This window comes from Cervus canadensis, chromosome 2, assembly GCF_019320065.1.
Source record: "Cervus canadensis isolate Bull #8, Minnesota chromosome 2, ASM1932006v1, whole genome shotgun sequence".
Classification (NCBI taxonomy): domain Eukaryota; kingdom Metazoa; phylum Chordata; class Mammalia; order Artiodactyla; family Cervidae; genus Cervus; species Cervus canadensis.
This window is the reverse complement of record NC_057387.1, coordinates 20,805,586-20,832,450: the sequence shown is the minus strand read 5'-3', so window position 1 is coordinate 20,832,450 and position 26,865 is coordinate 20,805,586. Positions and strand designations below refer to the sequence as shown.

General features: G+C 43.2%; 1 protein-coding gene across 2 annotated transcripts; it reads left to right on the top strand.

The window, feature by feature from the left end:
- Positions 1-4,006: 4,006 nt before the first annotated feature.
- On the top strand, positions 4,007-21,652 carry C2H1orf68 (chromosome 2 C1orf68 homolog). Of its 2 annotated transcripts, none has more exons than XM_043446793.1 (2): positions 4,007-4,026; positions 20,635-21,652. In XM_043446793.1, the coding sequence occupies exon 2, from the start codon at positions 20,656-20,658 to the stop codon at positions 21,457-21,459; it is 804 nt and encodes a 267-aa protein (XP_043302728.1). In that variant the 5' UTR covers positions 4,007-4,026; positions 20,635-20,655; the 3' UTR covers positions 21,460-21,652. The 2 variants fall into 2 exon arrangements, with proteins under 2 accessions (XP_043302728.1, XP_043302717.1); XM_043446782.1 differs by lacking the exon at positions 4,007-4,026 and adding an exon at positions 19,812-19,832.
- Positions 21,653-26,865: the final 5,213 nt, after the last annotated feature.

Genomic DNA, 26,865 nt, shown 5'->3' with positions numbered 1-26,865 from the left:
CCATTGACAAATAAAAAGATAAAGGAAATGTGGTATACACATGCAATGGAATATTATTTATCTTTGAAAAAAGAAGAAGCTGAATAGGTGAATGGGCAGGCCCTTCACAAAAGAAAAAAATTCATACAGTAAATAAGTGCAAAATGAGATGTCAAACCTTATAGTTATTTGGAGAACTATAATTTTAATAAAAGGTTTAATATCATTTTGGCAAATATGAAATGCAATAGTTTTATAATATTAAATATTGAGTTTGATAAAGAGATATTACTATAGACTATGGTGGAGTGTCAGTTGTCATATAGTCATTGTGGGTAAAATTTCCATTACTATTACAACAAAAAAATGGCATACTGTCTGTCTCAACAATTTAAAAATTTGTTAAGTAGTCAAACACTTACATGTGCACACAAGAACACTCTTTAAAGCAGTTCAACGGCTCATTTACAGTTGGAAATCAACTGTAAAGGAAAAATCAGTTACTGTCTAAATGTCCAACATTAAGAGGATAGATACACAAACACTGACATCTTATTTAAGGTATATGAGGAAAGCAGGAGAGGGTATAGCTGCCAAGGCTCTGACATTCCATGAATGTGCCCTTTACCACCACCAGGTGATGGCAACACCCATGGAAGCAAGAGCAGGCTTGGCTAAGAGGCCAATTAGTCTAGAGGCTGATTCACATTTGGTCACTACTCTCCCCAACATCACCATCACCAACATCACCATCAGTAGCTGCATCAGTAGCTGCAACATCAACAAACTTAAGTTAACACCTAATTGGCATAACTTGTTTTCTAAACATGCTCTTCCTGTAATCACCATAAAAATCTCTTTAATGCTTTATTTACTAATCAAATATGCCTTGGAGACCTCATATGAGGATTCATTGTGCATTGAATTGAAGCTTTTAGACCAGTAAGTGAAGCAATATTAATTAGTTACAACAAGGATGGCATATAATATGTTCTTCACAAGGAATCTCAATTAGTCTGAGGTCAGGGAAGGTCTAAAAGGAGTTGGATACTCAGGTTCATTTACAGAAACTTCTTTCTTTAAGTGACAGCAACTGCCTTTTCTTTTCCAGGGTTACCTGGAACTTCTTGGTCTCCGTTTGTGATGAGAAGCTCCTTTATTTATCTGCCTCTTCTATACACACTGTATATACAGAACAGCCTGCCTCAGGGAATCCTGCCTCTTTGCCTGAATGTTAAACCAAAGTGCCTTTTTTCAGGACCTTGTGGATGTCTACAGAAAGAAGAAATTAATACATCCCCACTCTGGGTTGGCCATTCCAGGCGAAATTTGCAGGATTAATTGTCTTTTTACTTTACTTCCTCACCTCCCCCCACCATTCTGGATACTGGCATCCAGACCCCAAAAGATGGTTATTTTGAGACACAGTCTGCCGGCTTGCCGAATAAAGTCATATTCCTTGCCTCAACATCTTGTCTCCTATCTATTGATCTGCCAGGCTGCAAGCAGAGCTAGCTCAGACTCGGTAACAAGCTCTGGCATGTATTTGTATCATACCTTGCTTTTGCTTGTGTATGTGTCTGTGTTAGAAATTCAGTTTGGCTTGAATTCAGTTTGGCTGAAATTAACAGTGCTTAAGTAAACTAGAGGACTGAATTTGTTGTTTCACATCCTGAACATCTGCAGGGATTAGCTCAGGGCGACTTGGTAGCTCCATGATGTCCTCAAGGATCTGGGCCCCTTTCTCCCTGCCCCTTCTCCATCCTTAGTTCTGACTTCCATCTACAACACTGTCAGAACACAGGCTGCTGGTCTCCAATCACCATGTCTGGGTCTCAGACACAAAGAAGAGAAGATATGTGGCAAAAGGCAACCACCAGCTTAGTGAGCTCCGTCACTGAGCTGTCTTAAAGCTCCACTTTTAGACATTTTCACAGTTTTCCTCAATTATAGATAAGGCCAAATCAGTAGTTTCCCCTCAGGAAGTCCCTAAATAGAGTGCACACCCCAACCAAAGCCATACCTTTGGGAACTCCCAAGTGAAAGTCGCTCAGTCATTTCTGATTCTTTGAGATCCCATGGGCTATACAGTCCATGGAATTCTCCAGGCCAGAATACTGGAGTGAGTAGCCTTTCTCTTCTCCAGGGGATCTTCCCAACCCAGGGATCAAACCCAGGTCTCCTGCATTGCAGGCGGATTCTTTGCCAGCTGAACCACAAGAGAAGCTTTTGGGAACTCCCAAGGTGATTGCCAAATTGATGTTTCTACCTCACCTGGGTCATTGGCGCCTCCTCACATCTGGATCCAGGGAGGTGGCATCATAGGTATGAGTTTCCACACTTTTTGTGGTGAAGGTCACAGGGGTGATCCTGTCAATTGTAACACCCCATACCCAGGACATGCTGCATCTAGATACCCAGAGGTCCAACTACTGTTTCCTACAGAGTCATACTGTGATTGAAACTGCTAGCTGCCCTCAACAGTCAGTCCCTCTTCTTCCTTTAGTTTAGAACATCTCTATTACCAAAAACAGCCAAGAGTCTGGTGTGGGGATAAGGAAAACTACAAAGTTTTCTTCCTTCCTTCCTCCCCCCATCACTACTCCCTGCTCTCAGGTATGGAGGCGCCTGGCCCTGCAGCTTCCCAGGGGTGGCAGAAGATGGACTCAGAGTCTTAGAGCCCCAGCTGCAGCGCTGAGCAGAGCAGAGACAGGGAAGAAGCTGAGAGGATAGCTTTGGAGTTGTGGGGGCCCAAAGAAGAGATGTGGCTGGGCCTCTGGGCAGAAAGATATTTCCCCAGGAGCCTTTGAACATAACAGTGACCTGAGCAAAAAGCTCCTGATCCTAAGATCTAAGAATCTCCTCTTCTAAATGCTCTGTAGCTCAACCTACAGTGCTGGTCCTAGAGGAATTCCAGTCACTCCCGAGGCCTCCTTGGTGGAGACAGCGAGGAGGCTGGGGAATGCCAACAGTGACTTGGCATGCATAGGTTGTGCAAGGACCATCCGCTCCTGTCAGAGCCGTAGTGGCTCATCCTGGAATCCCTGCATCCCCTGAAGGCAAGCCCAGGACAATCTTGTCGTTCATGTCAACTCCTCAGAGATGAGTCTACAGTTAGGAGTGAGCCAGGGTGAAGGTGATGTGAGAGCAGGAGCCTCACGCTGGAGGCTGCAAGCAGGAAGAGGTGGGACCTGGCGAGGCACCAAAGGAGAGAGGCTGGGGGGCCTGGAAGGAGAAGCTTGCCATATAAAGGAAAGAATGCTATTGCAAATTAGGTTTGTTCCAATTGTTATCAGAGTTAAATCCAGCCATTCCAGAAAGAAATTCATAGTAACTTAGTACCCTGCAGTTATTTCCATTTACAAACCCTTTGGAATGTCTGGTATGTGCTTATCAACTTTTTTGGGTGGGGAAAATAAGCATCTGTAAAGGGGTCTATAACCTCTGTCTGCATCCTGCTTCCTGAGGAAGGGTTGCCAGGCCCTGAGAGTTTTCCCTCCGTGTCTGTACACCAAGCACCCTACAAGTCTAGAGAAAACACACAGCACATACCCTCTCTCCCTTGAATTCCTGGCATGCACATGTCAGGGCTTAAACACAAAAGCTCAACAAGGAATAGACCATAACTTCTTTATATCCAGTTCCAAAAGCAGAAGAAATGGTTTCTCACATTCTTTTAGCTTTCAGACTTTATTCAATATTTCCATGAGAGCTAATTGAAAAACATTAATAGAGAGATAGCAGCATAGGCTAGATGTATCTGGAAAAAGTTTGGACTGCGTGGAGGGTTGACGGAATCTCAGAAGTGATGTTCTGCTGGCAGATGAGAGTCCCCTGTTCCAGGCAGAGGGACTGGCAACAGGACCACAGTGCACTGCTTCTGGGCATCACGCTCCATCTTGGGCTCCCCATGGACCCGGAGTCACACTGCTGTGTTCCTCCTCACCGTCTGCCTCTGCCTCTGCCTAGAGGAACAGAGCTGTTCTGGGCCTGTCCTGTCACTCACAGGGGAGCTTCTTCACTTCTCAGTTGGACCATGATGAACGAGTAAGTAATTTCTCTTCCTTCATCCCATCTCTAACCAGTTCTCTGGGTAATGAGGCATGGGGAAATGAGAAAGAAGACCACCTCCTAAAGAGGTAAGGAGCCTCTGGCATATTTTATGGTCCTTCTCATTCACCTTGAACTGAAACTATCTGCTCTGGAGATAATTTAAGAGATCTAAATTAAAGCTTTGGTAATGAGAACTCAAAACATCCTGAGTCCCTTAAGCTCACTCTGGGGTGTCACATTATTATTGTTTTTAGGGAAATAAAATCACTCAATGCCAGTTTTCCAAAAGCCAAATTTTTGCTCACCAAATTAGTTCTAGGTGGGTTGTCCATAAAAAATATCTGTGTTTTATATGATTGCTAGTTGAAAATTAGCTTTATTTCATCTATATTAATGTCTTCCATCGTAGTTTTTAAGGTTTAGACAGTTAGACTGGTTGAAATCCGTGGACTGATTGAAATCTGTCATTGCTTTAAAATATTCATCAGATAATTGTTCCAAAAGTATGAAAAGAGAAAGGAAGCAGGATCTTGCCATGGGGAAGAAAACTCATGGTCAGAGATCAAGACCAAATCACTGGCCTAGGCGGGTGGGAGGAGGTCTCAGGAGCTATGACGGTGAGGTGAGAGAGGAAAGGAGATACCCACCAGGATGCCTGGGGAAGGAGCCAGAGAGGCACAGAGGCACCAGGGGAATAGGGAGAACCAGGCTGAAGGCAGAGGATAGGACGTCCCTGATGTCAGGGGAGTGTAATCGCCTTGGTTCTGTCTCGTCACAACAAAGATTTGAAGCAACGGACATTAAAGTCCTTGGTGTGTCACAGCTCTCTGACAGTCCATGTTATGGTTCTTGGACAGATCGTTTTTATTTAGAAAATAAAGGAAAATACATCCTCTAAGCGTGAGGGCATGCTGACCCAAAAGACGTAAAGAGAAGAAAGAGAGAGAAAGAGAGAAAGAGTGCATGCACGCGGGAGAGAGAGAGGCCCCCGGCCCTTTGGCTCCTCTTTTTATATGTTTTTTTCCTCTCCCTAGGCTTGCCATATGTAGATTGGGCTAGCCAGGAGTGCTGTTTGTTCTACCTGAGGTCCTCACTCCAGTCCTCGGACCTTCCTTTGTTCTATTTTTGCGGGTTTTTTCCTTGTCTTTTAGCCACCGCCATCTGGACTCCTTTTTCCTATTCTACCTACCTAACACTGATAAAGCCAGGGTCAATGAAAAGCTATGTAAAACAGAAACTTTTATCTAGAGGATTGGGATTTAGAGTCAGGAAGGTTAGAAAGAACTGTAAGGACAGAGAAATCATGTGACCGTCAGCCCTTGAGTCCTCTCACTTCTGTACTTCTGTCACCTGGATGAGGGAAATGATCAAAAGACAGGCCCCTCTCCTGCAGGCATTTCCCCGCCAAATCGTCCTCTTCCCTTATCAGAGAAACCTTGTGTGTGTGTGTCTAAATGTAAATGTTAATTTTGTTTTATTATAAAAAAGAAAACATGCTTTTTGGGGAAACTTGGAACATATGTGGACTGGAAAATATAATCAGCAATGCATGGCCACTGTTGACTCTAGGCATTAACATTCTTCCTTTATTTACACTTTTATGTATCTTTGATTTTAAGATGAGAGCAATACTTTATGTTGCTCTGTTCACTGATTTTATACAACAGGCAGTTTTGATTCCTGTAAAACGTGATAGAAGCTTAGTTTCACATCTTAACCAGTTTTCCTCCAGGAAGTCATACAAAGCAAAAAGGAGCACAGGATGCATGTGAGTAGATACATACACACAGAGACACATATACTACGTATATCCCTACATGTGCGGTGGATCTGGGATACAGAGAAAACCTACAGCCTCTGAATGATGTGAGGGTGTGGCCTGCACGGGCAGCTGTGGGTGGAACCATGGGGAACAGCAAGGTCAGAGCAGCTTGGCAACGGCAAGCCTCAGGATAATCTGCCAATACTCACTCCCAGGAGAGAGCTCCACCCTGGGTGGGAACAGCCACCAATAGGACTAAGATGAAATTGGGGGTGTCTGCAGATCACTAAATTGCTCATGGCAGAAGATCTCTGCCATGAGATCTTCCAGTGGCAGATCTCTGGAAGCAACAGCCTAGCAAAGGGACTGGAATGCAGAGGCAGGTCCCCTGGTAGCCGAGGCCAGTGGCAACATGGAGCTGAGGAGTGTTTGGGGGTCTCAGGGCTGGCTTTAGACCTTCCCTGAAGGAGATCAGATCCTGAGAGTCCAGGTGAAACGGCTACCCATGCTTAGTCGTTTAGTCTTTCCTTGTAACAGAAGGGGGAGCCCTTGAGCAGAGAAACGTGGAAAGCTAAACAAGGTCCATCCCTACCTCTATGGCTTCCACAGAAACTTCCCACTAAAAGTTGGTCCAGGAAAATCCAATTTTGCAGAACTGTGTAACAAAAAGTCATAAACACAGAAACCATAAGACATTAAATAGTGTGAAAAAGTACACTGAAGTTCATTCTTTAAAAAACACACAGGAGACAAATGTTGCAGCAAAGATGAAAAGAATAACCTATCATTTGAACATGAATATTGCAATTTTCAGGCCTCCCTGGTGGGCTCAGACTGTAAAGAATCTGCCTGCAAAGCGGTTTGATGGTTTGATCCCTGGATTGGGAAGATACCCTGGAGGAGAGCTTGGCAACCCACTCCAGTACTCTTGCCTAGAGAATCCCTGGACAGAGGAGCTTGGCGGGTTACAGTCCATGGGGTCACAAAAAGTCAGACACAACTGAATGACTAAGCACAGCATAGAATTACAATTTTCATGGAACAATTGAAGTTATGAAGAAGAACCACAAATAATAACAACAATTTGTTTACCAAGAACCTGACATGAGACAGAGCCTGGTTGTGAGCAGGAGCTTTTAGTTGATCTGTGCCTGAGTCTTAATTTATAAAGGTGACAACATGCAGGGGCTCTTGCAATTGGGAATACTTATTACTTTTATTTCCTAAGAGAAGGCAACACACCATGTCATTCAGGGCCACATGGGGGTGCACTGGGTTTTGGAGGCAACAGCAGGAGTGAGGGGAAAACAGAGACCATAACCCTTATTGTTCAGGAGGGAAGGGGAAACAGAGACCATAACCCTTACTGTGTTTTCCATGGGATAGGAGCAACAGTTTAAGACTGGCTAGTTTGAATAATTCCAGCAGGCTTTGGGGAATAGGGACTGTCTCCAGTTGCCTGGTGCCTGACCCTGGGATGGTTCAGGGCAAGAGAAATACTGTCTTGGTGTATGAGAGTTGGAAAGGAGATGGGGCATAGACTTGGGATTGCTTGGTGTGCATATGAAACATGGAATTAGCTAGCTCTGGGAGGGACAGTCTTTCCCCATCAGTGGTCCCTAAGATGTCAAAACATGATAAATAAAGGAAAAATATATTTTTCATTATAAATAATGCAAACAATATCATTATTACAATAGTTTACTAGGAAAGGCAGATGATTAAGCAAGCAGTTACAGTAACTCATGTTATGGGTGAAAAAATTGGGGACCTAAGTTAGCGTGGGTGTCAGGAAAGATGTAAAAGAAGCATTTTGCCCAAATATTTATTGTTCCTTTGAATTCTCTGTTTTGTCGATTTTCTTTTTTAATAATACCCCTTTATCTTTAAGCACTTAGTGTTTTACTTATTTATTTGTTTTACTGTCTTCTTATTGATCATATCAGGTTTTGAAAGTTTCTAACTTGAGACTAGGATTCCACACAAATATTCTGACTCTTGAATTTGGCTGCTGCCATGCCCAGTCTACTCTTTCTGTTGTGTTGAACATCAGGGTTACTATCTAACTTCAGTGTCTGTATTTCTCTTTCCAGTTTAATTATGAACTCTGAGTGCAGGGGCTTAGGTTGGTTTGTCAGTATTTTTCACAGTCACAGGGCACAGTTGCTCACAGATTAAAGGTCCAGATGTGGGTGAGTTTGTTGTGATAACTGTTCCCTGTAACCTATGACTTTACCCCTGTTTCCATGAGACCCTCAAGTGAGTTTTGAATGCCTTGAGATTGGGACATTGTATTAGTGGGGTGACAGGAGGACATATCTAGAAAAGCACTCGCCAGGAAACTCTTTTTCCACCCCTATTTCAACTCATGCATTATGAGCTGGCAGTCACAGTTACCACAAAGGTAGCTAGTTCCTGGTCTTTGAAGGGAGGGAAAGCAAGTTTGAAATTTAGTCATCTTCCTTGTCCTTGTTAAAATATCATTCACACAAGTAGCAACTTTGTCATCATTAAGCATCTATTTTCCAGAGGAGATGTTGCTAGAAGTGCAAATCCCACCAAGATGTCCTCTCAGCAGAACCAGCAGCCATGCCAACCCCCTCCCAAGTGCCCCCAAATCGTCCTACCTCTAAGCATCCCCCAAAGTGCCCACTCCAGTGTCCAACTCCCTATCCATCTCCAGTCTCTTCCTGCTGTGGCCCCAGGTGTGGGGGCTGCTGTAGCTCTGGGTGTGGGGACTGCTGCCTGAGCCACACAGAGCCCGTCTCTCCCACCAGCCAGGGCACCAGAGCCCCTACTGCTATGAATGTGAGTTCTCGGGGGGCTGCAGGCGCTGTGATGGCCCTGGGGGCTGCTGCTGACCTTGACCAGACCACGAGAAACACTGAAGAAGGGCACTGGAAGAATGAAAGGACAAAGGACCTACTGCAGCCTGGTTTTACCCTCTTCTCTCATATCTTTCCTTTCTGGACCCTCATCAGTTAAATAAACAGAAAATTTGCCTCTCAAAGCCATCTGTGTTATGCCTTGGATTTTTGTATTCTATTGGCCTCATGTTAGTATCTGTATTTCTCAAATTGTTGGAAAAATTCTAAAGCCTTGCTTTGCAACTGTAAGCATGCCTTTCCCTATTTGTAGTTTTTATTCCACTTTTCTTCTCTTTTACCTAAATCCCAATCTTTTTTCCCTAGATAGAAAGTCAGATTTACTGAAGAAAAAAACAACCAATTAAACTTTAATGAATTCATGTTTAATGTATGCATAACTTCAAGAGAGTTTAAAATGTTGCTGTTTCATGTAATGCCAATAAAGAAGGGTTGCCTAGAATTCCAGGATGAGTCTGACTTAAAAAAGTATTAGCAGGGGGTAGGAGAAATGGGGAGATATTATTCATAATATAAACTTCCAATCTGAATAGGAATAAATTCTGGGATATACTTCAGAAGAACTGATGCTTTTGAACTGTGGTATTGGAGAAGACTCTTGAGAGTCCCTTGGACTGCAAGGAAATCCAACCAGTTCATCCTAAAGGAGATCAATCCTGTGTGTTCATGGGAAGGACTGATGTTGAAACTGAAATTCCAATCCTTTGGCCACCTGATGTGAAGAGCTGACTCATTTGAAATGACCCTGATGCTGGGAAAGATTGAGGGCAGGAGGGGAAGGGGACGACAGAAGATGAGATGGTTGGATGGCATCACCCACACAATGGACATGAGTTTGCGTAAATTCCGGGAGTCGGTGATGGACTGGGAGGCCTGGCGTGCTGCAGTTCATGGGGTCGCAAAGAATCGGACACGACTGAGTGACTGAACTGAACTGAACTCACAACTTGGTGGTTGTAGACAATACTGTACTATATACTTGAAACCTGATGGAGCATAAATCTAAAATGTTCTAAGCACTAAAAAAAAATTAAAAATAAAAAAATAAAGTGTTCTCAGCACTAAAAAATGGTGTTTATGTAATATAACAGAGATGTCAGCTAACACTAAGCTGGAATCACATTTCAATACATAATTATATCAAATCAACAGGCTTTACAATTTAAACTTATACAACGTGTCATGTTAATTATATCTCAGTAAGGCTGGAAAAATATTAGTGATAAAAAAAAATAGCCATGTCAATGAAGTAGTTTGAACAGAAGATCCTATTTACTTGAATAAAACTGTACCGATTGCCTCATACATACATCTTTAAGGCAATATCTCTCTCATTAAGATAACAGAATAATTACAACTTTCTCTGGGAACTGATGGAGAAAACTTACAGATCTTTGAGGATGTACTCACTAGTTGTGACATGCATGTACCAAAATCTGGTTAAATAAAGTGCTGTTGAAACCCAGACTTTTAGTTTTAAAAGAAGCCTATACACAGAGACCCACTCTGTCCTAGAGCTGGGCAGTCCCCTTTTACAGAGTTCTGCTGGTTTGGGGCTCCCTCTGAAGCAGAACTCTTGGATATGGCAGATTAGGTATTGTAGACCCATCTTAGCTTGTGGTCATGCAAGGGGGAGGAGGCACTGAACGAATTCACTGAGAGGAAACACTGTAGAGCTGAGGGAGGCGTGGCTTGCACACTCAGGTCTTCTGAGAAACCTGATTTTAAATAAATCGAGTTTGTTGTTATTGTTCTTGCATTTACCACCACTTGAAATTACATATTTCTTTCTTTTCATTTGCCAAATGCCTCTTACTTTCTCCCTGAAGAAGACTGTATTCTGTAATTTATACTATATAAGCTTCATGAGGTCAATGTCCAGTCATGTGAACAGAGACCACTCTGGCTATTTGAAACAGAGAAGAGTTTAGTGCAGGGACTTTTTAATAGAAGTCTTGGAATAAGAAACACAAGAACTAAGGGTGCAAAGTGCAGTATGATGACTATAGCTAACACTGCTTTTCAATACATAGAAAGTTGTTAAAAAAGCAAACCCCATGAGTTTTCATCACAAGGAAACTTCTTCCCTTTATCTTTCCTTCTTTTTCTTCTTTTTATTGCTTCTATATGAGAAGATGGATGTTAGCTGAACCTGTTGTGCTAATCATTTTACAGTATATGTAAATCAAACGGTCATGCTATGGGCCTTAAATGTCTACAGTGATGTATGTCAATTGCTTCTCAATAAAATTGAAGATAAATGAATAAATAGTCAAACTAAAAAAAAAAAAAAAAAAAAAAACACCTTAGAGAGGCTGAAGAAGTAGAAGGGCTGCTTGGGTGTTAGCCAAAGATACAGAAGCATCAGGGACAGGGCAGCACCACCCAAACTCCTGTCTGCAGTCTTAGGACATGCTGAACAGCTGTGCTTGCCCTGTAGGGCACAGGAAACAAAACCATGCATCTTAATCCACTCACCCAAAGAAGCACTGTTGTGGTGGATCTCAGAACACTATTTGAAATTCTGATCCTGCACTTCTTGAAATGATGTATTGGGACTGAGAATGTGTGGAACACAGTGGCTGATGTGGCCAGGTGCTGTTTGAGGAGGTTACAGCTTTTCTGGGATATAATTTATCTGCATTAAAAGACAATCCCTATTTTTTTTTACCCTACCCACCTGCCTTCACTGTTTTTGCTCAGGGCTGAATGCAACTGAGGTTACAGCTGATGAGGGATAAAAGACGGCCGTACTAGCAAAACTTATCAACATTCAGTTAGTACTTGCTCACATTAGGCATGTTCTTTGTTTCACAGTAATATTTGCTTGCACATTCAAAAGATATTTATTAGGTAGGTACCTATGTTACAAGAGCAGTTTTAAGATTTAATAATATGCATGGGGATTCCCAAGTGGCACAACATTAAAGAATCTGCCTGCCAATGCAGAAAACACCAGAGATGCAAGTTTGATCCTTTGGTCAAGAAAATTCCTTGGAGTAGGAAATGGCAATGCACTTCAGTATTCTTGCCTGGAGAATTACATGGACAGAGGAGCCTGGTGGGCTACAGTCTATGGGTTTGGGTAGAGAGTGACATGACTGAGCACACATGCATGCATGCAATATGTCACTTATGCATGCATGCTCAGTCACTCTAATATAAATGTGAACAAAACAGGTAAAAATTTCACCCTCCTTGAGCTTATTCTAATAAGGGAAGACAGATGACAAACAAGATAAATAAGAAAATATATACTATTTGCTCATTCGGCAGGTATGTTTTGAGTGTGCCAAGCACCTGAGTAAGACATTGTGGATACAGCAGTGAACAAAGGAGATGAAATTTCTTTTGTGATACATTTACATTTTGATGGGAGAAAATGGAAAACACTATATATGTAAAATGGATAATGCATTAGACGATTCTAAATTCTGAGGAGAAAAATTAAGCTTGGAAGAGAGGCAGGAAGTGCCAGTTGGTCTGGGTTTGCATTTTAAACAGAATCAGCAGCAAAGGCTTCCCTGAAGTCATATTTGAATAAAGAGTTAAAGACTGTGAAGTAAACATGTTAGTCACCTCCAAAATGTTAGAACATTTTTAGTAGAGGAAAAAGTAAGAGCAAAGTTCCCCAAAGTAGAGTGCCTGGAGAGTCAGATGAGCTGCAAAGAGACCCATGTGGCAGGGGGAGAGAGAGGGGGAGTGAGTGGGACCAGATGTGAGGGGTCAGGGAAGTAAAGGGTGGAGTCATGAGGTCAAGTCTGTGAACCCCTGTGAAAGCGATTATACCAAACTGAACTAGGAAGAAATAGAAAATCTTAACAGACCCATCACAAGCACGGAAATTGAAACTGTAGTCAGAAATCTTCCAACAAACAAAAATCTGGGACCAGATGGCTTCACAGCTGAATTCTACCAAAAATTTAGAGAAGAGCTAACACCTATCCTACTCAAACTCTTCCAGAAAATTGCAGAGGAAGGTAAACTTCCAAACTCATTCTATGAGGTCACTATCACCCTAATGCCAAAACTGGACAAAGATGCCACAAAAAATGAAAAGTACAGGCCAATATCACTGATGAACATAGATGCAAAAATCTTAACAAAATTCCAGCAAACAGAGTCCAACAACATACTAAAAAGATTATACATCATGACCAAGAGGGCTTTATCCCAGGGATGCAAGGGTTATTCAATATTCACAAAGCAATCAATGTGATACACCACATTAACAAATTGAAAGACAAAAACCATATGACTATCTCAGTAGATGCAGAGAAAGCCTTTGACAAAATTCAGCATCCATTTATGATAAAAACCCTTCAGAAAGCAGGTATAGAAGGAACAGTCCTCAACATAATAAAAGCCAAATATGATAAACCCACAGCAAACATTATCCTCAATGGTGAAAAATTGAAAGCATTTCCCCTAAAGTCAGGAACAAGGCAAAAGTGCCCAGTCTCACCACTACTATTCACCATAGTTTTGGAAGTTTTAGCCACAGCAATCAGAGAATAAAAAGAAATAAAAGGAATCCAGGTTGGAAAAGAAGAAGTAAAATTCTTACTGTTTGCAGATGACATGATCCTCTACATAGAAAACCCTAAAGACACCACCAGAAAATTACTAGAACTAATCAATGACTATAGTAAAGTGGTAGGATATAAAATTAACACACAGAAATCCCTTGCATTCCTTTACACTAACAATGAGAAAACAGAAAGAGAAATTAAGGAAACATTCCATTCACCATTGCAATGAAAAGAATAAAATACTTAGGAATAAATCTACTTAAAGAAACAAAAGACCTATAAATAGAAAATTAGAAAACACTGATGAAAGAAATCAAAGATGACACAAATAGATGGAGAAATATACCATGTTCTTGGATCAGAAGAATCAATATAGTGAAAATGAGTATACTACCCAAAGCAATCTATAGATTCAATTCAATCCCTATCAAGCTACCAACGGTATTTTTTAGAGAACTAGAACAAATAATTTCACAATTTGTATGGAAATACAAAAAACCTCTAATAGCCAAAGCAATCTTGAGAAAGAAGAATGAAACTGGAGAAATCAACCTGCCTGACTTCAGACTATACTAAAAAGCCACAGTCATCGAGACAGTATGGTACTGGCACAAAGATAGAAATATAGATCAATGGAACAAAATAGAAAGCCCAGAGATAAATCCACGCACCTATGGACACCTTATCTTTGACAAAGGAGGCAAGAATATACAATAGAGAAAAGACAATCTCTTTAACAAGTGATGCTGGGAAAACTGGTCAACCACTTGTAAAAGAATGAAACTAGAACACTTTCTAAAACCATACTCAAAATACTCAAAAATAAACTCAAAATGGATTAAAAATCCAAATGTAAGACCAGAAACTGTGAAACTTCTAGAGGAAAACATAGGCAAAACACTCTCGGACATAAATCACAGCAGGATCCTCTATAATCCACATCCCAGAGTAATGGAAATAAAAGCAAAAATAAGCAAATGGCACCTAATTAAACTTAAAAGCTTTTGCACAATGAAGGAAACTCTAAGCAAGGTGAAAAGACAGCCCTCAGAATGGGAGAAAATAATACCAAATGAAGTAACTGACAAAGAATTAATCTAAAAATAAAAATAAGCAGCTCCTACAGCTCAGTTACAGAAAAATAAACAACCCAATCAAAAAATGGGCTAAAGATGTAAACAGACATTTCTCCAAAGAAGACAGATGGCTAACAAACACATGAAAAGATGCTCAACATCACTCATTATCAGTTCAGTTCAGTTCAGTTGCTCAGCCATGTCCCACTCTTGGTGACCCCATGAACTGTAGCACACCAGGCCTCCCTGTCCATCACCAACTCCCAGAGTCTACCCAAACCCATGTCCATTGAGTCGGTGATGCATCCATCCATCTCATCCTCTGTCGTCCCCTTCTCCTCCTGCCCCCAATCCCTCCCAGCATCAGGGTCTTTTCAAATGAGTCAGCTCTTCATGTCAGATGGCCAAAGTATTGGAGTTTCAGCTTCAACATCAGTCCTTCCCATGAACACACAGGATTGATCTCCTTTAGGATGGACTGGTTGGATCTCCTTGCAGTCCAGGGGACTCTCAAGAGTCTTCTCCAACACCACAGTTCAAAAGCATCAATTCTTTGGCACTCAGCTTTCTTTATAGTCCAATTCTCACATCCATACGTGACTACTGGAAAAACCATAGCCTTGACTAGATGGACCTTTGTTGACAAAGTAATGTCTCTGCTTTTTAATATGCTGCCTAGGTTGGTCATAACTTTCCTTCCAAGGAGTAAGCGTCTTTTAATTTCATGGCTGCAATCACCATCTGCAGTGATTTTGGAGCCCCCCAAAATAAAGTCAGCCACTGTTTCCAATGTTTCCCCATCTATTCGCCATGAAGTGATGGGACCGGATGCCAAGATCTTAGTTTTGTGAATGTTGAGCTTTAAGCCAACTTTTTCACTCTCCTCTTTCACTTTCATCAAGAGGCTCTTTAGTTCTTCATTTTCTGCCATAAGGTTGGTGTCATCTGTGTATCTGAGGTTATTGATATTTCTCCTGGCAATCTTGATTCCAGCTTGTGCTTCCTCCAGCCCAGCATTTCTCATTATCAGAGAAATGTAAATCAAAACCATGATGAGATATCACCTCACGCTGGTCAGAATGGCTGCTATCAAAAAGCCTATGAACAATAAATGCTGGAGAGGGTGCAGAGAAAATGGAACGTTGGTTGGAATGAAAACTAGTACAGCCACTATGGAGAACAGAGTGGAGATTCCTTAAAAAGCTGGAAATAGAACTGCCATACAACCCAGCAATCACACTGCTGGGCATATACACTGAGGAAACTAGAATTGAAAGAGACACAGGTACCCCAATGTTCATCATAGCACTGTTTACAATAGCCAGGACATGGAAGCAACCTAGATGTCCATTGGCAGATGAATGGATAAGAAGGCTGTGGTACATATACACAGTGACCCATGGGGCTCTGAGACATGTGGGCTGGGGTTTTCATCTTTTGACAACCCATAGGTTCACACAGTGGGAATCCTGGGTGACCCTTCCCCACATATGTGAAAACATTTTGGTTCTGTAGAGGATGCTTCCTAGGGAACTTGCATTGGTTTCTCTTGTGATAACCTTGGTGACTTTGAGGGCAGAGAGGGAGGCAAGAAAGAGGCCAGGTGATGATGCTTCCTTAACAGGCCTGCTCAGTGACCACATACTGGAATGTGCCCTAGACGGGATTCAGAAATTCCTGTCTAGCATCTTCTCTTACCTGGATGTGTGGCCTTGAGTAAGTTTCTTTCCTTCTGTGCAGACCTCAGTTACAATATAGGGGGTTAACTCCTACCTGTGCCTGTAAATGTCCTCACTAGTCCTCTATTCCATGACTCTATAATATAATCTCCCAGTCATCTAGGGGGAACCCCCAGTTGTCACTGGAATAATGATGGAGAGGATCTTAGAGCTGAGTCTGGAACAGAGACTCATGCAGATATGGGATCTAATGGAGGGGACCCCCATACTATCTTCTCAGACATGGCAGTGACATTTTTCACTGGACTTCAAGGTTCCTGTGCCCTCCCCTTCCTGGGAGGTGGCGTCTCACTTCCTCTTTCCACAGAAAAGGAAGGACTCACATTTTTACCTTCAGAGCATCCACAGACCCTGATCAAAGAAAGCTCACAAGAAGAAGGGAGATCCAGGCCCTGTCCTCAGAGAACAACATGTCAACTTGGGTACTTCCCCCGCTGATTTCCTGGTTGGGGTTGAAATCTTGGTTTTGTTCACACACTCAGGGGCACAACTTCAAACACCTTATAGCACATACAGCTAATGCTGTAAAGAACTCTAGAGATAACCTAGTATACATTAGCTGATTCTCCAGGCGGTAAATTCTGAAATGAGCTAACCAGTGGGACTTCAGAGAATGCTGAAGACCAGAAGATCTTCCTAAGTAGAAGTTAGGCCAGGTGATGATGAGGCAGGTACTGACCCAGTTTATCACAAAGACCAGATCCCATGACTTGTGTTAGTCCTCTCCACCTCAGAGATGCCAGAATTCTGAATCTGTGATTCTGTTATTCTGTGAATTCACAATTCTCTCTACCTGCTACACTGTGAGTTTACTGGACTATTATTGCATGAGTCCACAGTCTCTGATTCAATGAGTTTTTATCTAAAGAGATAAACAGGGCCTTGTAGGGATAGCCCTGTGACTCATCCTGGCACTTAAATCAGTCATCTGACAACTCTGCCTTGCCTTGCCGCCTATAGAATAGGTGGGGCACAACCCACCTACCTGTGGCACCTGGAAGCAGTATCTCTCGCCAGGGATGTCAGTGCTACCTGAACATGTCAAGCCCATTAGTAGAGTCTGACCCCACAGAGCAGGACATTTGCTAATGAGAGCTCACAGATGACATGAGATGGAAAGACTGGTTAACAGCTGGATGGGCTCTCACCGCACAGAGGGAGAAGATGATTGAGACTGCACAGTCCATGCAAAGCATCCCCATTCATTCATTCACTCATCTAGTCAGAGTTCCCTATGTCCGGTGCTTGAGGCAGGTGACATACAGGGAACATGTCCACAGTCTCCAACACATGGTGATTATAGTCCAGTGGGAATAACTCCATGGACCACTAGGATGTGGATAAATTTCCTTTCTAGAACAAGCCCTTATAATCACAGGATATCATAGCCAGAAGGGGCCTCATCTAGCTCTTTATTTCAGAGTGGAAGAAGGAAAGGTCCAGAGATGGAGGGCACAGTGGAATCACACTGCAGGGCAGTGGCAGAATCAGAACCAGGGCTGAGTTCTACTTGTACCTGGAAGTGTCTCTCTAAAATGCCTTAAAATAGCTGTACTTTTAAAGTGTTTTCTTCCTTGTAGAGTGGGGCTGTCCCATCCTATGTACAAGATAGTGGGCTTAATGAATGTGTCTGTTGAGTGACTTAAAGGAATGGTTATAAAGCGTTTTGGATTTTAACACTTGAAACATTTGCTGTGGTAGGAACAATTTGTTGTGGTAGGAAAAAAAATGAAATATAAACCCAGGTTCAAATATAAACCTGGGGTTCTACATCTACTACTTCTAGCTATGGGAGCTTGAGCAAGTTTGTTTACTTATTTGAGACACTTATTGTAGGAACTAAATTTGATGAGTTATCCCATGTGAAGTACCTGGCCTCAATAAAACATCATCTCTTTCCTCTTCTGTTTGCACAATGTCAGGCCTGGGTATTGATGAGCTTACAGGTCTTAGGGAAATTGAGGGTCCTTAATGGACAAATGCAGGAGCACCTCTTACCCTAGAGGCCTCAGGGCCCATGGTGGGACCTGGACTGGCTGATCTAGGGGAGTGGTAGTTTGGAACCAGTGCTAGTCTCAGGATTAAGATAATCTACACTGGGCAACCCAGCGTGGCCTGATGGGAAGAGTGTGACTCTGAAACGAAACATGCTTGGATTCAAGTGATGCTCCATTGCCTACCAGTGGCATGACCTTGGTGAAGTGGTTAGGCCTTGGATCTTAGATTATTCTCCTTTAAAAACAGGGCAGGGGAACTTCCCAGGTGGTTAAGGATCCATCTTCCAATGTAGGGGATGTGGGTTTAATCCCTGGATGGGGAACTAAGATCCCCCAGGCTGCAGGGCAACTGAGCCTGCTCACTGCAACTACTGAGCCCATGCACTCTGGAGCCCATGAAAGATCCTGCATGATGCAGCTAAAACTCCATGCAGCCAAATAAATAAATATTAAAAGACAGGGCTAACGTAGCCTATGTTTAAGGGTTATTGTGAAGATCAAATGAAGTAACACAGGTGAAGAAGCCAGGACAGTATGCAGTACATTGAATACATTAAGAACATAAGTGTTTAATACATATATTCCCATTTCTCTCCCTATATCTACTGTACTGGGAAGGGAATGGAGGTAGAGATCCAGGTGCTGGTGCTAACTTGTTTCACTTTGTTACCCTATGGACTCAGCCTGCCAAGCTCCTCTGTCCATGAGATTCTCCAGACAAGAATACTGGACTGGGTTGCCATGCTCTCCTCCAGGGGATCTTCCCAACCTGAGGATCAAACCTGCATCTCTTGTGTCTCCTGCATTTGCAGGTGGGTTCTTTATCACTAGTGCCACCTGGGGTTTTAGAGATTCAGGGACTATACTACGTCCAGAAATAGGAGGCAATATGTTGTAGAGATAAAGACCATGGCTTATGAAAGCAGACTGCCTACGTTTGAACTCTTGCTCTGGTATTTACTTGCTTTGTGACAAGGAGTAACTTAATCTTTTGGGGCTTCAGTTACAGTACCATCTATAAGTGAACATGTATTATGAACTGTTTTGCACATAAAAAGCATTCAATTAAATTCCCCCTGTTCTAGGTCCTTGTGGATCTAGACCTGATAGAGAAGTCCAGGAAGGTTAGGATGAGGGAGTTTATAGTGCATGAGGAGGAGAGGAGAGGCAGCCTAGATATAGAGCCTGGGGTCTGGGATCATCAGGTACACACCCAGTTTCCCCAAGAAACTTAGAATAACCTGCCAGCCCAGAACAAGCCATTTCTTGGAGGGGTGCTTTGCTGCCACGTTGAGGCAGAGACTGCAGGGCCAAACTCTTTGGGCCCAACAACTCAAGCCAGCAGGAAGCACCATGGAAGCCCTCAGAGAGAACACATTATGTAGCTGGGAAGATTCTGTGTAGCTTTTAGTACAGTGTGTGAAGAATTGAGACCCTAATTACATCTTGAACAAGTCCTTGAAGACTCATGTGATGTAGAAATCATTTCATAATGGCAGCTCTTCCAGGCATCTCATCTCTCATAACTCTTAGGAGAAGACTGACTAGTTTCATGAAGAAAGTGATAGGAATCATTTATCTTGTGTTCAGGAAAATTCAGTGTCAAGCAGAGACATGCCCTGCCTCTGATGATGGGCCAAGCATACTGGGGAGGAATCTCACCAATGCCATGCCAGGCCTCGTCCTTGTGACCTCATGCTTCACTCAGATGCCATTAAATTGCTTCATTGCTACCCTATAAAAGGTGTCCCCAACGGCCAGTTCTTCAGATCACTGGCTTCTTTCAGTCCTGCTCGATCAGCAAAGAGGGTAAGTCTATGCCTGGGACAGTGACACAGAAAGAAGGAGAGCCTTGGTGACACTTGGCTCTTGGGATGAGGGTGGTCAGGATGAGACACAAAGGGAAGTCACTGCCTGGAAGCTCAGAGTCTGGAGTGTGAGAGGACAGGACCAGCTGTTAGTTCTGCATGAGAGGGTTTTGCAGAGAACTGGGTTGCCACCCTCTCCCTCTTCGAGTTCAGCTGTGCCATCCTCTCTTGGGTCCATTAATGAGGTGCAAGGATAGTACCACTGATCCAAAGAGCAAAAGGTGGAGACTTATTCAAATTTGTCCTACCTCTGTTAGGATCAGCTTGAGACTCAGGTTGATTCAGCCTCTGGTGATGTGAATTTGTAATCCCTGGGTCCTGGCTGACCAGGCAGGAGGAAGAAGAGAAGCCTCTTGTGGGGGACTTGGTGAGGAGGGGGAAATCAGCTGGGAAATGACAATTTCCCCAGGTGAATTCATAATGCAGGAGTTGGAATAGGTGAAACAAGTCACTTGAAGAGTTGGGTAGAAACATGGAGATCTCTCTGTCAAACTCTTCCTCTTCATTTTCCATTTTGGAAACAGATTCCCACAGGTGAGCAGTGACTTAGGCAAAGGCACCCAGCTCAGATAAAGTCACAAGAGCTGAGCCTAGGATCCCTGATTCTGAGTCTGCCCTAATGCCAGATCTTGGTGCCTGTGACCTTCTCAAAAAGGCTACCGCTTACAGGCCACTTTATCCAAAGGGGAAGCTGCAGGTTTCCTTGGAAGCCTTCTTAGACCTAATGAGAACTTTCTTTTCAGATTTTGCAAAGCCACAGGAAGATGTGTGACCAGCAGAAACAGACACAATTCCCTCCATCTTGCGTGAAAGGTTCGGGATTGGGGGTTGTGCAGAGTACCAAATGTACTTCTGTAAAATGCCCACCTCCATGTCCGACTCAAACCTTCGTGAAATGCTCACCTCCGTGTCCAACTCAAACCTTTGTGAAATGCCCAGGTCCATGTCTGACTCAAACCTACATGAAATGTCCACCTCTGTGTCCAACTCAAAACTATGTGAAATGCCCAGCTCCGTTCCAGACGAAGACCTATGTGAAATGTGTAACTCCTTGCCAGACCCTCGTGAAGTGCCCAGCTCCAAGCCAGACGACCTATGTGAAATACCCAGCTCCCTGCCAGACATTTGTGAAGTGCCCTGCTCCATGCCAGACGACCTATGTGAAATCCCCAGCCCCTTGCCAGACCCAGACATACTATGTTCAGACCCCTGCTCCTTCCCAAACCTACTATGCTCAGGCTCCTGTAAGAGGCTCAGTCACCTCATGTTGTGTCCCTGATCCATGCTCTGCTCCCTGTTCCACCAGCTACTGCTGTCTGGCTCCCCGGACCTTTGGGGTGAGTCCCCTGAGACGCTGGATCCAACGGCCCCAGGAGTGCAACTCAGGATCGTCTGGTGGCTGTGAGGATTCCGGATGCTGTGACTCTGGGTGCTGCAGCTCTGGATGCTGCAGCTCTGGGTGCTGTGGCTCTGGATGCTGTGGCTCTGGGTGCTGTTGTCTAGGAATTATTCCCATGAGGTCCCGAGGTCCTGCATGCTGTGATTGCGACGATGACTGCGACTGTTAAATACAGAAGAACAGCTCTGCTCCAGAACTCACCACCCTGATCTATCTTCTTGGAGACTCCCCAGCTTCTGCTCCCCTCCCTGTATTCAAATCTCATTGCTCCACCTCCCTACCTTGCTTCATTATTAAGGCAGCCTACCAGAGTTAGCGCAACTCCCAAACTCTGGCAAGAATAAAGCTTTGAATGCAGTTCACAGTGACTTCCTGTTTATTTGGTTCATATATACACTTTCCCCTCAGAAACTCATCTACCTTCCCCACTCTACTCTTGTTTCTCAGCAAGATGAAACATCTGCAGGGCATGAACAAGCAGGTTGGGCTGGTGGCCCCTGGGGACTCTTTTGCCTCCCAGAAAGCTGGGAATAAACTTCCCTATGCAAGTCAAGCTTCCCAGGTGATGCTAGTGGTGAAGAACCTGCCTGCTAATGCAGGAGATGTAAGAGACGCAGGCTTGATCCCTGGGTTGGGAAGATTCCCTGGAGAAAGAGCTTGGCAACCCACTCCAGCATTCTTGCCTGGAGAATCCCATGGACAGTGGAGCCTGGTGGGCTACAGTCCATAGGGTCACAAAGAGTTGGACACAACTGAAGCAACTTAGCAGCACACATGTTATCAGGATCTGGGGTGGAAGATTTGGGGGCTAAAGGACACCTCTCTCTTGCCCTCTGATCAATCTGAGGAAATGGTATGGCCTTGATGAGGATGTCCTGGTAGCATGACCACTGGATGTAAACTCAGAGTTTGTCATCCTGAATGGAGAAGCAGCTATGGAATCAGAACTTCCCAGGAGCATCACAGTTATATTCCAGCTGCTGTGTGAGTGGACGTGAACTCATGGTGGGTGTTTACTCATCTGATAAGCTTGCCCTCCTGACACCATAGAGTAAAGAGTTGAGAGAAGAAGCTAAAGCTGCCCTGAAGCAGGTAGACATCTCCCTGTCAGCACTGGAGAGACAGCTCAGGTAGTGAGTGGGAGGTTTCAGAGAGGAAGATAAGCCCTGTGGATAGTCTTTTGGGTCCTAAGGCCAGGCACTCTTCCTCATTAGCACCTTTTTCTCCATGACTTTGCTAACTCTGGAGGGCTTGGGGTAAATTGTTTTTTAGTAACAAGAGACTATAAACCCACACATTAAAAGAAGAGGTAGAGGGATAAGTGATGTTCAAAGCAACCCTGCAAGGCTTGGTGCATGAGCCCTGGAGATGTGTTTGGTGAATGCATAAATGGATGTTTTTACAAGAACAGAGAATTTTGTGTTTGTTTCTAAGCAACCTCTTTTGAGTCACCCTGGGACAGAAAGTGGTCTGGACTCCTGTGCTGCATTTAAACATTGAAATCACCCATGGCTCCACAATCATATTCCATCCCTCTATTCAAATGCCATCAACTTGCAGCCCAGTCACTGGATGCCTGCTCAGAGCTGGGAGCAGTCTTGTCCAGGACCATAATTTCCTCATGTACCACCATGTGGCACCTCAGTGTGGGAGGTCAGAGTGCAGCTTGTTCTGCAATTGACAGAAGCATCTAATGCTTTTCCCCCAGGTGGCAAAGTTGGTGAAGAATCTGCCTGGCAGTGCAGGAGATGCGAGAGATATGGGCCCGATCCCTGAGTTGGGAAGTTCTCCTGGAGAAGGAAATGGCATCCCATTCCAGTGTTCTTGCCTGGGAAATCCCATGGACAGAGGAGCCTGGCAGGCTATAGCCCACGGGGTTGCAAAAGAGTTGGATATGACCAAGCACACATGCTATAATGCTTTTTTACATTTATTGTTTAAAAAATCACTAAGTTGCATGAGCTATATAAACATTTTAACAGACATATACAGATAAAAATGAAACGTTATCTTTAGACTTCTAATTCTACACCCTTTTCAGGGGTGTCCATGCTGAGTTAGAATTTTATCCATTTAGACCTTTTGGTTATATATCAACCACACACAGCTGAAAAACTCCTGGAGTCCCCTGAGGCTTAGTTTCTGTGAGAATGGCATCTCCCAAAACTCAGTCAAGCATTGATGTATCTAAAAAATACTGTTGTTGTTCAGTTGCTCAGTTGTGTCTGACTCTTTGTGAACCACGGACTGCAGAACGCCAGTCTTCCTTGTCCTTCACCAACTCCCAGAGCTTACTCAAACTCATGTCCATGGAACTGGTGATGCCATCCAACCATCTCATCCTCTGTCGTCCTTTCTCATCCTGCCTTCAATCTTTCCCAGCATCAGGATCTTTTCTAATGTGTTGGTTCTTTGCATCAGGGGGCCAAAGTATTGGAGTTTCAGCTTCAGCATCAGTCCTTCCAATGAATATTCAGGGTTAATTTCCTTTAGGATTGACTCGTTTGATCTGCTTGCTGTAAAATATTGTAGGCAATCTATTTCATAATCCACAACTTACTTCTAAAATCCCCATTTTTCTCTCCTCTTCAATTGTCCCATATTCTACAGCTGCTCAGAATATTCTCACTAAGCACCACTAAATGCTCTACAACATCCAAAAATTGTGGCTTCTTTTATCTCTCTTCCCCTTTTCTCCTCCTCTCCCCTCCATGACCTGACTCAAGTCTGGTCCTAGTTGTGTAACCCCAGTCTCTCTGGTTCCTTTGTTAGTTTTCTCTGTCTTTTGCCCTGTTCCAGGATTCTTCATTTCAGAGGGAGTGACCAGGAACAAAATCCTCTCCTTTTCTCTCCAGATGTATAACTCTTTCTCTCCCCTATCCTATTGATCTTGTATAAATAAGATAGAAGGGATCACAAAGCTTAAAAGGCAAACATAATTCTCTTTGGTAGGGAGTATCAGTCAAAGGAAAGGCAGGGGAAAATACAAGTATTAATAAATCTCAATTATCTGTTTAAAGATTTTCTTTTATTATATAGAATCACAATATGTGTGTATTGCTCTATGATTACCTGGTTTTATGTAAATTCATGGCTGATTCATGTCAATATGTGGCAAAAACCACTACAATATTGTAAAGTAATTAGCCTCCAACTAATAAAAATAAATGAAAAAAAAAAGAAATTAATATTGAACATCAATTTTGGTTAGTGCATACAATTGTATCTTCCCATTACTTTTGTTGTTTGTTTTCTAATGTTGTGGCTGGTGATTTAGTTAACCATCCTCTTTTTCGCCCTTATGATATATATTTTAGGCTCTCTCTGTCTCTCTCAGTCTGTCTCTGCTATTAAGGTCTTAATAAAGATGTTTTAAAGTTTTAAATGGAAATATAACACACAGAGAAGTACACAAATCATAAGTATATTACACAGTGAACATGGCTGTATAACCACTCCCTAGACCTCAGAAAGATTAAGCTCATGCTGAAAACAAGTAAACAAAAATCAAATCCCCATGAAACATGGGGCTAAATTTGGAGGCATAAAATGGATTAGAACAGAAATATCTTCCTAGAACTCCAGAACTTCAGGAGGGCTGTACTTGTGTGTTAGATGGCTGTGTAGAAAAGATCATGCAAATAAAAGCTGCAAATGATGGAATCTAGGCTTTCAAGGCATCCAGGGCAAGTACCCAGGAGCAGTTCCCAATGAACACCACCACATGGCCATGGACACCCCCTCTTGCACTGGTCTCAGGAGACCAGAGACCAGAATTTGAGTAGCTCTCATGAACCTGGCCAGTCTGGAAGGTCTAGAAATCACTTTTACATCTGATTTTCATTCATCATCTCATAAATAGTTATTGAACATCAGTTTTGTTTCAGGCACCATCTCTATTATGTAGGGGTTGACAACAGAGAGAAAGAATAAGCAATTAGAAATCCAGTAAATAAATGAAAAGATGCACAGCTGTGATGAAGGAGGGCCAGGTGTCCTGACAGCATATATAATATGCAGGTTTTACTTGGTCAGGGTGGTCAGAAAAGATTTCTCTGAGGAAGCACAGCTTGATCTCAAGGTTGAGTAGAGTTAATTATAGAGCAGTGAGGGAAGACTTCACCAGGAAGAGGCAAAAGCCTGAACAAGTCTTCTGCAGGAGGAAGGACAGTAACCAGAGTAAGGAGCTAATGGGAGAGAGTGAAAGATGAGGCAGAAGGGGCTGGAGGGCCCGGTGAGTCCTGCCACGTATGGTGTCAGTGGAGGAATCAAAAGGAGCTGTTGGGAGATTTCAAGTGGTATGATTTGGTTCTATTAAAGTTTATTTCTTTCTGCAGAAGGAAATTCACATTTGTAAAGCATATAAAAGACAATCTAAAACAATTGCCTAGTAGCATCAATTTACCTGGATGTGGACAAACTCTGCCCTGTGTAGCTACCCATCTCCAGGTCTAGTTTGCACAGCTATCAAAGACAACTTGGGCGGTGCCTTGAGTGAGATGCCTTCAAGTATCAACATCGGGTGGCCTTTGCTTCCCAGCACAGGGACTTTCTCATTGCATGATTCTGACACTCTCATCTCTATAACTGATGGGTTAGAAAAGTTCAGAATAGGGACTTCCTTGGTGGTCTAGTAGTTACTACTCAGCACTTCCAATGCAGAGGGCATGGGTTTAATTCCTGGTTGGGGCACCAGGGCATGCACCAGGGCACAGCTAAAAAATAAAATAAAAAGTTCAGAATATTCAGTTTCAGGATATTTTTAGGGTAATCGAAAGTTTTGCCATGACTTACTTTTTATAACTTAAAAAATCTTGATATGCCATTCTTCATGGAAAATAATTTAGATTTTTTGACTCCTGGTCCCTAAAATATATTTAAAGGACTCACTGTGAATGAGTTAAAGAGAACAGCAAGTATTGAACATGGAACCAAACCCCTGGAAAAACTGGGAAGAGCTCCTCTCTTATACTTGGTGTTTGACGAGAAGGGAGAATATTGGCCAAGTCTTCAGTTGGAAGCTGGATGGCGAAAATGTCACAATCAGATGTCATTCCTCATCAATGGTGTAAGCATCTCCACCCAGCTGATGGTTGTTGGTGACCTGATTAGCAAGTAGACTGTGTGAGACAAGTAGGTGCTGGAGTGGGCTGGGCCAAAGGGGAAAAGAGAGGGGGTAGGAAAGTGTGTTTAGCACCAAACGGCTGAGAAAGGCAGGCAATGATTAAAAATCTCAGAGACCCCAGTGGTCAAACCTTGTGTTCAAGCCACAAGGATGCTCTGTTGGGAAGTCTGATTATCTTAACTTCCTAGACTGGGGACTGTACAGGAGATGGGAACTAACTCCTATTTGACTTGATCTCCCCAGAGCCTAGCATAGGGCGGGACTAAATATATTCCTGTCAATGAATTAATGAACCTTCTTCATGCATGCATCTGTCCTATGGGAATGTCCTGTATTGTTTGAATCCAGTCTGATGACCCAGGGAATGGGAGAGAAGACTCAGAGGCATAGCATCTATGGATTTCAGGCAGAAAATGTCAAGCTCAATGTGGGCTAGTGTCCAACGAACCT

Coding starts and splice junctions, on each gene's coding strand:
- C2H1orf68 (XM_043446793.1), top strand. CDS start 20,656: ATGTGTGACCAGCAGAAACAGACACAATTCCCTCCATCTTGCGTGAAA.